This window comes from Idiotropiscis lumnitzeri, chromosome 8 (assembly GCF_059441095.1).
Source record: "Idiotropiscis lumnitzeri isolate Australia: NSW breed Sydney's pygmy pipehorse chromosome 8, RoL_Ilum_1.0, whole genome shotgun sequence".
Classification (NCBI taxonomy): Eukaryota; Metazoa; Chordata; class Actinopteri; order Syngnathiformes; family Syngnathidae; genus Idiotropiscis; species Idiotropiscis lumnitzeri.
The window spans coordinates 13541754-13557628 of NC_142398.1; the positions used below are offsets into that span (position 1 = coordinate 13541754).

Sequence of the window (15875 nt, forward strand, 5' to 3'; positions counted from 1 at the left end):
ATTGAAGCATACACTTCAGTACAAGTGCACGTAGTGTTTGAAAGCGCAGGTTATAAGCGTGTTTGAAAATTGCATGATTGGGACAGTGCGTGTCATGACATCTACTTAAGCCACTGTGTAGGATCTGCGACATCAAACTTGGCAGCACTTAAAACGATATGAAAAGAGCAGTCAAGACGTAGTTCAGTAAAACCTTGGGCTCAGGCTCCGAGTCGTGCAGGGAACAGGATCCAGAAAACTGAGCCTATGCTCCACAACAAACAGCTTAATCAACTCATTACGGACTCTTGTTTCTTTTTCTTTGGGTGAACAAAATCAGTAACAAGACGATGTCCATTAATGAAAGAATGTGGCTATATGATTGAGACCGTTTGCGGAATATTTATATCGCTTTGCAGAGGTAACCTTCAATGAGACAATGTTTAATAGTGATAGAGATGCCATCCATACCATCGCACACAATCTGGCATCAGTTTCTCAACATCTTGGTATCAGAAGCTTCAATCAAGCCCTTTCACATATAGTTGCTGTCCGGCGGAAAACCATGTATGTCCAAATGTGGTCACATTTTTTTTTCTCCCACAAATCAATACCAATGATCCGTTCCCACTTTATAATTTGTTTTACACAATTTTAGCCAATTTAAAGCAATATCAAATACACTTTACCACAAATTATGATAGAGAAGTATTGGTTCAATATGGCAAAACTACATCAGTTTCCTAATTCTACAGAAGCTGTGCGGGGTAAAAGTCTCAGTTTTATAGTAATAACCGGTTAATAGTCAGTGTTAGTTTGCTCATCATTTTATTTATCATCAATCATGGCTTTGAACTTTTAAGAAGGCGTTTTTGAAGATGTCTGCCAGACATGACATTTTCAAAAGGCTTTTTTACGGTCAGAGCTTCACTTGATCGCGGACTTTGAAGTACACTGTTGCCGCCGGCTTCGTGTTTATACTTCTATCTTAATCAATGATTGAATGTATTTTTTTAGGTAGTATAATGTTGACGTGAGTGTGCAAGAGCAATATACGGTTACAAAAAAATACTTGAAGTAAGTGGGGTCTGGGAACTCAAACAAGTCAGAATTTTTATTTTTTTTTTTTTACTTCCTATAAAGTTGTCATTTTGTCAATATGATGACTTAGCTATAACAGTTTTTAAAGTGCAAAATAAAAGATGGAGTTCAATGAAACTTGTTTTTAATTAATTAAAAAAAAACAACTTGACAAAGAATACTAGCAATCAACAAGCAATGTATGCAATGGACAACATTCTGCTTTCCACCTTAGCACGTGCCTTAATTTTCACAGTGGTGATACAAAATTAAAAATAAAAATAAATTATTATTTTTTTCACTCCAAAAATATTTAATTGCACACACCACTTTCTCTTGTAAAGCTACGAACAGATTAAATACCAGCTGCATAGTTTGACTATATAGAAGCCAAGATGCATAGGTAAGCCCAAAATATTAATGTCGGACACATTTTAGGTTTAAAATTTGTTGAATGTGTTTTTCTTGAAAATTAAACGGAACACAGTGACAAGTCTAAAATATAATAATAATAATAATAAAATATACAAAAAAGGTTGTTTTTTTTCAAATGTTTTGTGCCCTCAAATTGTTCACAATGTATAAAACAATGCAAATGTGGGATTTTAATACAAAAAACATTTCCTCGCACGTTATCATGTACTTTAGACAAGAGCCAACTCCACCACGCTAAATAAAATCTGAAAAATATGTCCGAGGTATGAATCAATTTGGGCATTTAAAGCAATACCACATGTACATTTCACGATTCAGCGCACACACACAAAAGGCAACAGTTTTAGTGACTTAGAAAATATTTACACACTATGCAGCTTCCCCCTCCCCCCTCATTATTACCTACAGTCACATCTTCAACTGAAACAGCTTCTTCATTTTTGGTAAACAGGAAATCCAGCAGCTTAAGCATTTAGAATTAATATTGTCCTACCTTGTACGGATGATCAAAGAGTGCAGCTTTGATATGGTGTCTCAGCGGCTTGAATTACGAGCGCACACTGAAAGGCACACTTTTGTTTTAAGACATCGCTGATCGGTCGAGGATCTTTTGAATCAGTGTTCCTGGAATCTTTGGGCGATTTACAGTAGCACAACACAGCAGTCGAGATAAATATGTAATGGAAAAAGTTTCAAAAGGCTTTGGTTACATTCAGACACGCACAAAAGAACAGCTGTGCAAGTAGAAGCTTCATTTTCGGAACTTCTTGATTCTGACGACATGTTGAGGTTTGATTTGGTGGCATGCTGAAAGCAAGCCCAATCACCTTCATTCACGTTTTCCAGCAATAGAATGTCTAGTGCTTCTTTAGATTGCGCCGAGGTCACAAAGTCACAGCAACGATAAAACTATGTCAGAAAAACAAAAATGGCTTCATTTTCTTGCTGGAAAACCATAAAAAAGAATCCAACTGAATGTCTTTGGCATGTTGGGGTCATGCAATGTCTGTGTCCTCCGCACTCAGAATTTGCCTCTGCAAAAAGAAAAAGAAATTTCAACTTTCGTGTCATTGCACGTGACACGCAATGAAATTGCATCTAGAGTTGCATACACAGAGACGGGTACAAAAGTCGGTAACAACCGATTTGGGTTATACTGAGTTCTGATTCACAATCCAACAGTAGAATTGGTTTGATGCCTAAGTGCCTCGTTGTAAGTTGCAATTTAGTGGAAGAGTTGGCGATTTCCTTGGCGCACTTGAACCCAGAGCATGTACATCATGCGTAAATAACATCACTTACTCACAAACAAAACTTTCACACACACACACACACACACACACACCCCCACACGCACCCCCACACACACTAATAATTCCTTTCTGGGTTTTAAGTCGATAAGATCCAAGCGTTGTGTTTTCTAACACTATTTAACCATTATTTCTAATTTCGTATGCAACTACGGTTAAAAAAAGCAACGCTAGTGTCCTGTAAAATATATTTCATCTTAATTATGTCTTTATTCTTAGTCCAGTCCTTTTCTGAATGCCTTTATCATTTTTCTACGGTCCGGTCCAAGTTGGGTTTGAATGCATCTCTGTGTGCTAAGTGTTTATTTTTGTTAAATTTTTATCCCCATTTTTTTCAAGAACACTAATACGATTACTATTTAGAAATCAGAAATCCCTTTATTGTCATTGTGCAACGAGATTAGAGAGCTCCCCTCTCCAGTGCAATACAACAATAATAAAATATATAAATTAGATAAATTTGTCTTTGCATTATTGTTCATCTGAGTTGTTCTCTGTCGTACCCTCTGCTGGTTGCACCCAAGTCATGCACTCCTTTTCGCTTAAGCTCATAATTAATGATCAAGTACCGTACAAATAAATAATTTGTCCCATCCTAAATTGAGCAAACATGAAAGTGAGGATTACCTGGAGATGGATGTAGCCCTCAGAGTTCCTGCAGATTTGCAACTCATCCTCGGTGGTCTTCTGGTAAACGGGGTTGATAAAGTGCATGGTGTTGGTGTTCCGCAGTCGCCAGTTCCTCCATAACAACACCGCTCCAAATACCAAAATGATCATGACCACTGCGGTGAAGAAGGAAAGCACAAAAGTGAGTTTTTTTTTTTAATGTGAGGCAAATTAGAGGTGGGAGGCTTGGGGAGCTTGACTTTCGTATGTTAAATTTACCAATTGGAATTGCGATGTAGAGAGCAGTAGTGTGGGACGACTGCGCCTCTGCGGGCACATTTGCATATGCGTTGTCTGAAAAAGTAGAGAGAACAATGTATTCAGTTATGTGGGGGTTATGCGACAAACGTAAAAGACCGAATAAGTCCGGGACCTGTTTTTTTTTTTTGTTTTTATCTCAATGAAAAATGAATGTATTATTTACAACATCAAGCACACAACAGAAATTTCAATCAATAACGTGATCATTAAAGCAAATATATATAGTACATTTTATGTGGTATCCATAAAATCTGGACACGTACTGTCAGTAAAAACACAACTTCAAACATCTTCAATATGAAAGCAACTTTTTATTCAAAGAACATCTTCAATATTATTTCCATTATTTCAAATTTTTTATGAACTGAATGCTCCGGCTGGGTGATATGGCCCAAAATTTGTCTCATCACTTCAGAGTAAACAATATATATCGCAATATAAAATAAAGGCTAAAAATATTTTTTATATAAATATTTCTAATATAACAATCATTTATCTAAAAATGTTTAGTTAATTATAAATGCCATTAGAGAAGCAAAATTGATCAAATAAATGGCGCTGAAACTAAATATGATGTAAAAATCACATTTATTTTGCAAATCTCAAAATTAAAGTCAGAATTAAATGTTAGCGCACCCGAGTGCAAATAATAATACCACTTATAGGTTTATACTATTTAGAACATACGCTACGAGTGAAGTTTTCGCTAGTGTAGGTGTGACCTACCATGAGCTGAAGCAGAAGGATGCTGTCTAGGGGAGATGTCAGGCTTCTTGTAGTGGATGGTCGAGGTAGTCGTCGTTTCGGCAGCATTGGCGGTCATTGTTGTTGAGGATCTTGTTAGAACCGGCCCGTCGTCTGGCTCACTATTGTTGCCTATAACCGGCGGCGCTACTGATCCTGACACAGAAATACCAGAGTTAGTCCCTATCGGTTTCACAATTCACCATGGCGGCGCAGGGAAACTCCTACCTGCCACACATTTCCTCATGTCGGTTGCCATGCTCATGTGATCAGGGCATGCGCAGGTGTATTTTGGAGAGTGTTGGTTGATGACAGGAGCAGGAAGGCACAGAAACTCGCAGCCTCCATTTATACTGTTTCTCTCTGTGCACCAATTAGAACCTAGATGCAGGAGAAATGTTGAAAGAATTGGATTAAAGTTTTTTATTCGCTTTCACTGACAAACTGTGGTGCTTTACCGCTTGGTTGCTTGAGGTTGTGGTAGAGCACGATATCCTCTGGCTGGTACAAGTCAGCGGCCAACACTGTAATGTCCTCGCCCGTCACACGGTTGGCACTGAAAACAGCACTGTTGCCCGTGTCTGTCCAAAACACTTTATCCTGTTCAAGAGAAATATTTTAACCACTCTTCTCTTTCGGGCTAAAATGTGATTAAAAAAATGGACTGTAAAATGTCTTCGTCTTGGCATGACTTCTTCACTAACCTCAAACACAGCGAGAGAGAGGGGATGCGAAAGCTTTTCTTCGCTGAGAATGAGAGTATGTCGGGTCCCTCCGTTGACGTCCACACTGGACAGTGTGTGTAACTTGGAGTCCACCCAGTAGAGACGCTGGTTGACAAGGTCTGCCGAGAAAAATTGGATTGGTTATTAAGGTTGTTTGCTATCTTGCGCGCGTTGAAAGTGACAAGTGATGGATGCGAGCTGACCTAGGGTGATTCCATTGGGCCACACAATGTTGTCGGTTACCAAGGCAACACGGTTGGCTCCGTTCAAGCCGCTCTTTTCTATTTTCGCCTCCTCGCCCCAGTCAGTCCAGTACATGAAGCTGACAAAGACAGACGATGGTTGGAATCATGTTTGGCAACACTCGTCAATGAAGCTCTTCAATTCACTCACTTGTTCACGGGATCCATTGTGATGGCTCTTGGCTTTTGAAGATTGTCAGTAATCAGTGTCTTTCTCTTGTGGCCGTCTGTTGTCGCCACAGAGATGCTCTGCAAAGAGCTGTCGGTCCAGTAGATGTTGCCGTGGATCCAGTCGACGGCAAGGCCTTCCGGGGCCTCGAGTCCGTCGTCGATCACAACAGTGTGCTGGGAGGAGTTGGCAGCCATGTCGATCTTGGAGCTGGGGGGAGGTGATAATTGGTCTGAAGACTAAATCCATTTCAAATCAACCATGCAGTGTTATAGAATTAAATTTTCAAAGTACAGGCTGAAATTTGAGGGAGGGGAAGGCATTTATAGATAAAAATATAAAAAATAATTTGAGCATGATAGCGAGCATTAAAAAAAAAGAAGATATTTGCGCTTTCAGTGACAGTTAGCCGATGGAACAAAATTACAAACCAGAAAAATAATTATTGTTTATAATTTGCATTCTATGACAAAGTGACTCAATAAAACTATCAGTTCAACTCTAATGAAACCATGAAAAACCTTGACTTTTCACATGGACTTTCTCGAGAGAAAACAGTATAACATCATTAAAATACAATTGTTGGTCTAGAAGCCAAATAAAACTGCGGCCCAACAGACAACTATGACTATTCCACCAAAGGCAGATAAATCAATGGGTTTTTAACCTGTAGATTTTCTTGTGGGAAAGGTCGGACCAGAAGATGATCTTGTTTGGCATGTCCATGTCCAGAGCCACTGCGTTCTTCAGCCCGTCCATCACACGCATGTACTCACTGCGATCCACCGCCACCCTCCTCACATCATGCCTATTGGTGAAGTAAAGTGTGGGCGAGGTGCCTGGAGGAGATAGAGGGGCCATGTCAAGAATACAACGTGTCTCCATTTGGGTCCATTAAATGTGAGGCGCACTGCGTTTGCAATTTGGAGCATTACCTGAAACCGCTTTGCATGTCTTGCTGACAGGTTCAATCTCATAGCCTTCGTTACAATCGCATTTGTAGGTGCCGGGCTTATTGATGCAAATCTGACTGCAAATGTCTGGTTCCGCACATTCGTCGATGTCTGCAGGTGGTGACAAGGTCAAAAGGCAGTGGTCAGTTTTCATTAAAAAAATAAATAAATAAATAATGATCAACCCGAATGCCATGTTGCCCAACGCTAACCTTCACAGCCTCTTTTGTCTGCCTTCAGTCTGTAGCCAACAGGACAGGAGCAGCTGAAGCCAATCTTGAGATCAATGCAACCATGGGAGCACCCGCCATTTCCATCCAAGCACTCATTGTAGTCTATGGAGAGCCGCACAAGTACAATAATGAGCGCAACATTCAATGAATGCTTATCAAAGAATATGATCATCTTCGTAAATGCGGACATTTTGAAATAGTTCTTTAATGACGGACATGTGCAGTAATGACATTCACGTATTACAAACAAATACAAAATCTACAGTGAGGACCAAGAGCTGTCGCGAACAAATCTTTTTATCCTATTGATTATTGCATTGATTAATTGAGTAATTGAGGAGCTCACGGACCCCAGAGGGTCATCAACGTGTCTTAGAAAGTTAAATGAAAACGTAAACAATCGCTCAATATATTTTCTACAATAAATAAAGATCTGCAAAATGACAGAAATGTTAACATTTCAATTCTTTGTTTTGCTTTAAAAAAAAAGATGGAGTGTTCACTTACAAAATTAATAAAAATGTAAATAGCACAGTTTTGAATTAATTTATTCGCAGCCATCAGATTTTTTTTTTTTTAAAGGCCAATACCGATATATAGGAGTTGCTCAACAAAGTAATCAGATTCCAATATTAAAAGAGTCACCTGTATTGCAGTTGATCTCATCACTGGAATCCGAGCAATCGTGCACTTTGTCACACTGACGGCTGCCGTGGATACAAGTGCCATCACTACACTGGAACTCATCCGGGGGGCAAGTAGGGTGAGCTGAAAAAAAAAAATGAGGAAATGACAAAAATAGGAGAATAAAGTGGAATTGAGTTAAAACAACAAAGGATGGAAAAATCGTAGCCTTTAACAGCGTATATGAGAACCTCTGACTCACAATGCAATGCTAAAAACACAATTGTTAAAAATCACTGTAACTTCAGATCATTTTAGAATCCTGTTTTCCTAATCTTTCCAGTTTTTCTCAGAAAGAGAGCAGCACAGCTCACTCAGATTTACCTTCAATTGTTTAAAAATGATCTAAATCAATTTCAGCCAGGAAAAACCTTGATTGGTTCAATGGTTGCATCACATTTTGGGGGGAAAAGCTATTAAGACCTCATGAGCACTTTATAAAAACTGAAACAGAATCAAAATACGTAATTAACTCACTGCAGTTGACTTCATCCGACCGATCGTGGCAGTCCATGCCTCCGTCACATCGCCAGTTCCCGTGAATGCATTCTCCATCAGCACACTGGAACTCATTGCCCTTACAAGTCGCAACCTCCTTGTGAGGCCGCTTGTCCGCACAGTTCTCAGGCCACTCATCCGAGCCGTCACTGCAGTCATTGTCACCATCGCAGCGCCAGATATCGGCCACGCACGCCGTGTTGTTACATTGGAAGGTTAGCGGGCTGCAGGTGGGTTTCGGGCATGAAGCCTCGTCGGAGCCGTCCGGGCAGTCGTTGTCGCGGTCGCACACAAAGCTGTTGGAGATGCATTGACCGGAAGCACAGCGGAACTGTTGCGCTGTACACTGCTTTAATGCTGTGGTTGAGAAGGGAGGAAGAAGTGTGTGAATGCCAACACAAAGCTAAAAGCGCCGTGGAATGACAGTTGTCTTTTCTTCGTCAGACAATTCTGTGGATGTTCAAAACATTAGTTTTTAATTCTAAACTTACTGCAGTTTTCCTCATCAGCGCCGTTATCACAGTCCAATTTTCCGTCGCAGTGCCAGCTCTGTGGCACACACTCATGATTTGGGGCACCACAGCTCAACTCGGACTCCAGACACTTTCTGGCCGCTGAGGACACAAATATGACTTTACTCAGGGAAACGAGCGAACATTGCCATCACAATTGAAAGACTTTTTTTCAAAGATTATTTTGCCAATTGTACATGCAGTTAACATTCTTGTCAGGTTAATTGAAGACTAAATGTCCATAGGTGTGAATGTAAGCATGAATGGTTGTTTGTCTTGACAGAATTTGCCTTGCAATTGGCTAGTGACCAGAGCGAGGTATGACCTAGGACCGGCGTAAGGCAACATTACACAAGACGCTAATGAGGAGAGAAAAAAATAAATAAATTAATCAATAATTGTATGTGGGATCACTGATGATGTGATTCAAGTCTCATTCTTTCACTGAAACATCCTTTTCCGTCATGGAAAGTCCAAGTTGCTAAAAATTTGAAAGAGTCAATGAAAAGTCGCACGCGAAGCAGATAAAAACATACCGCAGGTTTCAGGTAGTTCGTCGGTTCCATCGCCGCAGTCATCTATGCCGTCACAAACCCACCTGCGGGTGAGGCAACGGTCGTTTGCACACTTGATCTGACTGGAGCTGCATTCGTATGCTGCATGTGGTTGGAAAAATAAGGGCAAGTTAAACAATGAGGATATAATCAATAGAAAGAGCATGTGGTAGGAACATGGTCATATGTCAACACTAAAACTATATATATGCGTATACACACACACACACACTGATAACCTTGTCATGTTTAACTTTGCAAACAGGATGAACGTTATCATCAAAAGGCGAGTGAACTTCAGATAATAGGAACGTGTGAAAACAACACTTTTTACTAGTCCTCTGTACTTCAATTGATCATCATTTTTTAAAAACAGCTAACTGATTATCAAATTAATCAGTCATTATTTTGATAATCGATTAAAAGGACCTTGTTGAATTTAAAATTGTCCAAATTATTTGTATTTCAGCTTCTCTGCAGTAAATATTCTCGGATTTTTGTAGTCCTCTGTGAAAGCAGACATATCTTTCCGTTGAATCAAAATGAAACATCTACTTTTACTTACTAACTGTTCAGTTAGTTTTTGTGTTCAATTTGAACACATTTTACGAGGGAGAGAGAGAGACAGAGGGACTCAAAGGAGCAAAAACAGAAGTGATGCGCGGCTGTGTGAAGAAGCAATTGAGAGCCAAAATAAGCATCTTAAATTATATTTAATTTGAGCAAAGGGATGAAGTGCAATAAATACAGCGATCTCTATAGTGCATAACTGGGCCACCTCTTGTGGGAACAGTCTGAGAAAGGTTCCGGTACCTGTGTAACAATAGATATGCTCTGCATTGTTTGGGGATTATTTTATGATCAAGCAAGGAGAGACGATAATGCAAAGTCTGTGATGGAGGACAGACGGACGGGCAAAATAGGGATAAGTCCATCTCTGCTTAGAAGTAGCCGTGCTTTATTTTGAAGTCATGCCCTCAGGTAGTCACACATAAGGGAGCCAGCGGCTCAAAGCTCAGAAAACACCAAAATTATCCAGGTGTGGCTCATACGGTCCATTCATTGGGATTAAAAAATGTGGGCTTGTGACACTTCACTTGTGAAACAGGCAGGCCCTCTAAGAAAATAGCATGGAAGCACGGAATCACACCACTGGCTGCTGATTGGTCCCACATCAACATCACCAAAGTAACAAGACAGACAGCAAGTGCTGGCTGACTAATAGTGACAGTGATATCTTCAGATTATCAAACAGAGCAGACCCGCCACCAGTTTAGGGAAACAATTCGATCCAGAAAAACACTGCAACAATCCCCCTTTCCCTTTCCGCTGCTTTGACTCAAACCTCAACCCCACGTGACGCAAAAGCCAAGCGGGAAGCTCTTTAGTATTTACAGGAATAGTTTCCAAAGTAAGTGCAGCTGTTCTGTTAACATACACTGACAGACAGACCACAACATTTGCAAGAGCTCCGAAACCCACCCCGCCTTCCATCGAAAAGTCACGCACTACTCCCACTTAACTCGGACTGCGGCCTTGTTTCACAGAATCAAAAGCAAAGCATACTTGGCCAATGTTTTCACTTCCCACCATTAATTCCCCCTCTGCAGCCTCGTGAAATGGATCAAGTGCCAGAAAAATAATGCATGTTGCCATCTGTTGTCACCATGGCAAACTGGGACTAGAGTACTAAAGCATTAGTGCTAAGATTACTGGTCAGAGTTTTGTGTACTGCTTGAACAAACTTAACTGCATGGTTGACCATTATATGACCATGACAAAAAAACATGATAAATCACCAAACTAGAAGGAAAACGGTCAGGACTCAGTACATACAAATAAATTCTGAGGTTTTTTTTTTTCCTTTTCACACAAAATTAAGTTATTTGGGTTATTTTGGGGGCGTTATACAATATGTATATTTACAGAATTTGCAATAACTAAATTACAATAAAAAAATTATTTTAATTTTATGCTTTTATACACTAACTTTTTTTTTCACTAAAAACCAGGTACACGTTATCATTAATTTCAAGGGGAATAAGTGATTTGACCTAAAATATGTTCGTGAGTCAAGCCACCACCGCATTTTAAGGATGTAAACCACCAAATTATCTTGCACAACACTAGAAATTGAATGCAGCCTGGCCTTGGCATTGAAGCTCAAAAGGAGCGCGATTTCCTTCAAAAGGATGATGTACTTTCTGTAGCCATAACTGCCTTTAATACATCAGTAACTGCTTTTTCACTTTGACAGCAAGCTACATGTAGCTGTCATAAAATAGAACATAGAAGGCTCTTCACTCTGTGGAGGCTCTTTATGTATTTAACCCCCCCCCCCTTCATACACACACACGCACACACGCACACACACCCACGCACACACACTTGGAGCCAGGCAACCACTGCTGCCGTTTAAGGTCAATCGAACAGCATTTGAAACATGCTGAGTCACTTCATAATAGTCATCTGGCAGCAGAAACTCAGACGAATGAATGAATGATTGATGTGTATCACAATACAACAAGTCTCCTTGCAGGTTTTGCGTCTCCAGTTTTTAAAAAAAATATATTTTAAAAATGCTACACACGCAGAACCTATACAAAGATGTGTGATTATCATGACGCATTAATTAAAAACCATAATGGCTCAAGCACCAAGTGGAGCCTGTGGAATAAATTACAAGCCAACTAACAACCCACTTGCAAAGAATCTATCGAGTGGGTTTTCCATCCACAATGTGCGTCACACCCCCTCTGCGTGCATTTCCCAACTACAGGCCAACTTCCTGGAGTGAGATCACCCCTTTTAACATCCAGCTTGGTGCAAGTATTTAGCAGGATTGTTACATGAATTGGTGGGTAAATCTATGGGATGTGGTTCTGATAGATGACTCGGATAATTATTAACCAGAAAACACAGTTGAAAAGGAAAAGGAGGCATTGTAACTCACTGTAAGGTAGTAGACTCATATTGTTTCCTCAAACCGAAAAGAAAGGTGATGATGATAATGAAAAGGTTGTGGAATAAAAGTAAGGTTTGAACGATTTATTTGACTAGTCGGCTTTACTACTCTATATGGAGGTTTGAAGCTTGAAGTCAATTAATTTCGAAGGACGCTTTTTGAATCTCGTCTTCCAATTGGCCAATTTACGAATGACTTTCCATTTCCTGTTGTCGCTGGACCATAATGGTCTTTTGATCAAAATGTCAGAAATCAGAAGTCAAGTATACTAGATTGTTCAATAATTGTTCAGGTTACTCAACATTATTCATTACAGATGATAATTTGACATTTTACTGATTTTAGCAAGGCGACATGATTTGCTTTCACGGGCCACATAAAAATGATGTGGCAGATTCAATCTGGCTGCTGGGCCTTGAGTTTGACACCTGTGCCATAAAGTTTAACTGTTTCCATCCATTATCCGAACCACTTAAGTGCATTAATTTTAATTTGAAATACATGTTTTGTCTGTTGCACTCATTTGAAAAATCCAGGAGAAATTCTATTCTACTTTTTAAATTCTTTACAGGGGTGGGCACTTTCGTTTTCCCGCAGAGGACCAGATAAAGCGATGTCAAATGAATTATGAAATCTACTAAAAAATAATTGAATAGTGTAGGTCAAAACATGCTAATCAATGAGACATATTAGAAGGAGAAGCACACTGAGTTTAGTGTCATTGATGTCAAAGCAATGAAGTGAATTGTGTTTGACAAAAAAGTATTGTGTAACATTCCACTTAAAACCCTTTCCAATAAAAGTGTACACCACCGACTTACAGGATTTATACACATGTTCATATTTAACACAATAACACACATTCTCGAGTATGCTCTCGTCACATGTTGGATCAAAGAAAAATGCAGTTTCAATTTTCTCAGGGCCACGCCCACAAACGGAAACCCACAAACTGTCCGGCGAAACCGTTCATTCATTCTTTTTTTTTTTTTAATGGTAGCTCTAAAGTCTGAGTAACCAGAAAAATATATATATATTTAAAAAAGTACTTATTTTATTCATGCAGCAACACGAATGTAACGGGCGCGAATTAGTGACAACAACGATTAGTGAGTGAGTCAGTGTCTCTCACCTGTTAGTGCAGAGCAGTTAATAAGCAAAAGGAGGCACGAGCACAGTCGCCACATATCCGACACTCGCTAGTTGTTGCCCACTTGAACAAGACGAAATATCACCACCGCTTCCACTGAATGACGGGGCGAGGCTACGCAGCAGCGAAGAAGCTCCTGGGTTTAGCGGCGGAAAAGCAGCAAAATCGAGTGCGTGAAGCTGGCCATAATTTAAATCTTCAAACTAGGAGGGCCCAGGGGGCGGAGCTATAGCGGTGGCGTGATCTTTGAAATTGGACACCAGGAGCCTCCCTTGGGGTGGAGGCAAGGAGTTGGCATTGACAACCCCGATGCGTGCTTTTCCTCCTCATCCATGAATAATTCTTGTCATTGTAATAGTTACAAGGAAGTTGTGAAGAAATTGAAAGGGAAAAAAAGTGTCCTATTTGTAATCTCATATACACAAATGCATGCACTGGTGTTACCAGTGGCGAGTCTGGGTTCAGAGGCTGTTCACTGTTTTATATTTTTGATACGATTTAATTCCGACATTTATAGAAAGCTGAACACTTTCGGTAATAGTGTGACTAAACCATCAATCAGGCACGGTGCCAGAATTTTATGCGATATGTAGCAAGCTATCTTGGCAAATTAACTGAACGACAATTGGAATTGATTGCGCAACATCTTTCATTAGCGACATCTTCAAAAGTTAAGAAGCTATTCCTCGAATTTAAATTTTTAAAAATCCATTATGCTGGAATTGACTCAATGAAGCTACTCAGACATCTGTTTCGCAACTAGAGTCGATTTGCAGCCAACAATGAATATTTCATGAGCGTTAAATGACGTTGCAGTAGTGAATAGTTGTTGGTGAGCTACGAAAGCATATTTTGCCACAATGGGTGACTTGTACGGGGAGGGCAGGGACACACTTTTTACCTCGGAGGTATTCTTAGAATGGGGAAATTCCTGCTGGATTACATATTTCTAAACTACGTTAACCACCACTTCACCAAAAGTCTCGCGCGTGTGTGTGTGTGTGTGTGCGTGGGCGTGTGTGTGCGTGTGCGTGCGTGTGTGTGCGTGTGCGCGTGGGCGTCAACACTGCAGAGATACAGTGCAATGATTCCAGTGGCCCATGATTGACGGGGTCCCTGAAGTCAACACCAATTCCAAGTGAGATTTGTTTCAGCGGACTATAAAATCCCCAGTGTTGTCCATATATATATATATATATATATATATATATATATATATATATATATATATATATATATATATATATATATATATATATATAGGTGCAAGTGAGTGAATATGTGCGTTGTAAAAACTTTCATTTATTTATTTATTAATCACAAACCTTCATGGCAGCTTTTTCCTCTATATTTTGAAACTAGAACCATATTGGTTTTTGAAGAGTATTGGTCGGAATTTATGATTTAAAAACACGCATACATAAATAAATGCAATCGAACATATACAACAGTGTTAGTTTATTGTTTAAGTAAGTTAAGTTTTTGTTCATGTAACAAATGTCATTTTGTGTTACACTATAATATACTGTACGACTGTATTCTACATGCGAAGCACTTTGTGAGTCACCTCTGTGAAAACCTATTTATTTTCAACAAAAAACATTCAACCGTGTTCCCACTCAGTGACGGTGTCAATATCTGCGCTGTGACTGGCTGGCAACCAGTTCAGGGTGTAGTGCGCCTTTCGCCCGAGTCAGCTGGGATAGGTTCCAGCACCCTGTACAAAAGTCACAAAAACAGAGCACGTGTTTTTCCGACTGGCTAAGTAGAAAATCTTATTGTTCCCTGTGAGGTGTGTGGTATCCGTTTCATCTTCATATAGTCTACGGTTCCAATTTACTTTGAGTTGCGATTACTCTGCAAGAAAAAACGAAACGCTTCAATCTAACTTGATTGCTTCAGTTTATGTGAGAGCGCGCCCTTGTGGTCAAATCAATTCATTGCGTCTATCATTTATGCACGGAATTGAGAATTTCGAATTTACTGTCTATTCATTTTTATTTACAGAATATAAGCATTTTTGGAGCTTATTGCCATTTATTAACAGTACTGAATTAAAAGAAAAGCAGATATACTTAAGCACGTTCTCACCGTGCTTGCATTTGGCTTCCTGCCGCATGTCCAAAACATGCATGTTGGATTCACTGAGGACTCTAAAATGTACATAAGGGTTAATGAATGGTAGCCCAGATCTTCCATATCACCCGCAACCAGGTGGACAAACACTCTAGAAAATGTATGGGTTTCTATAACACATATATAAACAACCACCTTTACGCTTAATTTATTGTTACAATCTTCTTTCCAGTGACAATGACACAACACAGCACAGACAAAAGGTTTGATGCTTTGGTTGCATGTTGTACTACCTACCAATAATAATAAAAGTACAGTTCTGAAGAGAGAGTCACCAAAACATATTGTACATATACAGAATATCCAACACTGTCCAGCCATGAGGCGTTCACAAGCAGAGAGGAGCCACCGTCCCTCTGGTCCTTTCTCTTGAAATTAAAAAGCTAACAGGAAAAGTCCACAACAAGTTTTGCCAACCTTAAATCACCACATACAGAAAATATTAGGAAGCAATTAAAGATACAGTACATATTGGCTGGATCAAGTCCTCAGTGTGCTGGAATTAGTTTGAAGTGCTACGAGACGTGCAAGCAGCGGCATCCACTCTGTTTGGAAGCAAGCATACACATACTGTAG

The 15875-nt window shown here is 39.7% G+C and overlaps 1 protein-coding gene across 1 annotated transcript; it reads right to left on the reverse strand.

The window, feature by feature from the left end:
- Nucleotides 1-1187: 1187 nt before the first annotated feature.
- Nucleotides 1188-13370, reverse strand: ldlrb (low density lipoprotein receptor b). Its single transcript, XM_088302422.1, has 17 exons — nt 13146-13370; nt 9031-9150; nt 8474-8596; nt 7962-8339; nt 7446-7568; nt 6780-6902; nt 6550-6678; nt 6282-6453; nt 5597-5824; nt 5407-5525; nt 5183-5322; nt 4937-5078; nt 4707-4859; nt 4461-4634; nt 3693-3767; nt 3432-3589; nt 1188-2528 (listed from the first exon to the last, which is right to left on the reverse strand). The coding sequence occupies exons 1-17, from the start codon at nt 13198-13200 to the stop codon at nt 2490-2492; spliced, it is 2451 nt and encodes an 816-aa protein (XP_088158548.1). The 5' UTR covers nt 13201-13370; the 3' UTR covers nt 1188-2489.
- Nucleotides 13371-15875: the final 2505 nt, after the last annotated feature.

Coding starts and splice junctions, on each gene's coding strand:
- ldlrb (XM_088302422.1), bottom strand. CDS start 13,200: ATGTGGCGACTGTGCTCGTGCCTCCTTTTGCTTATTAACTGCTCTGCA. Junction 6,454..6,549: donor GACATGCAAAGCGGTTTCAG/GTAATGCTCCAA, acceptor TATCTCCTCCAG/GCACCTCGCCCACACTTTAC. Junction 5,825..6,281: donor TCCCACAAGAAAATCTACAG/GTTAAAAACCCA, acceptor ACCTCCCCCCAG/CTCCAAGATCGACATGGCTG.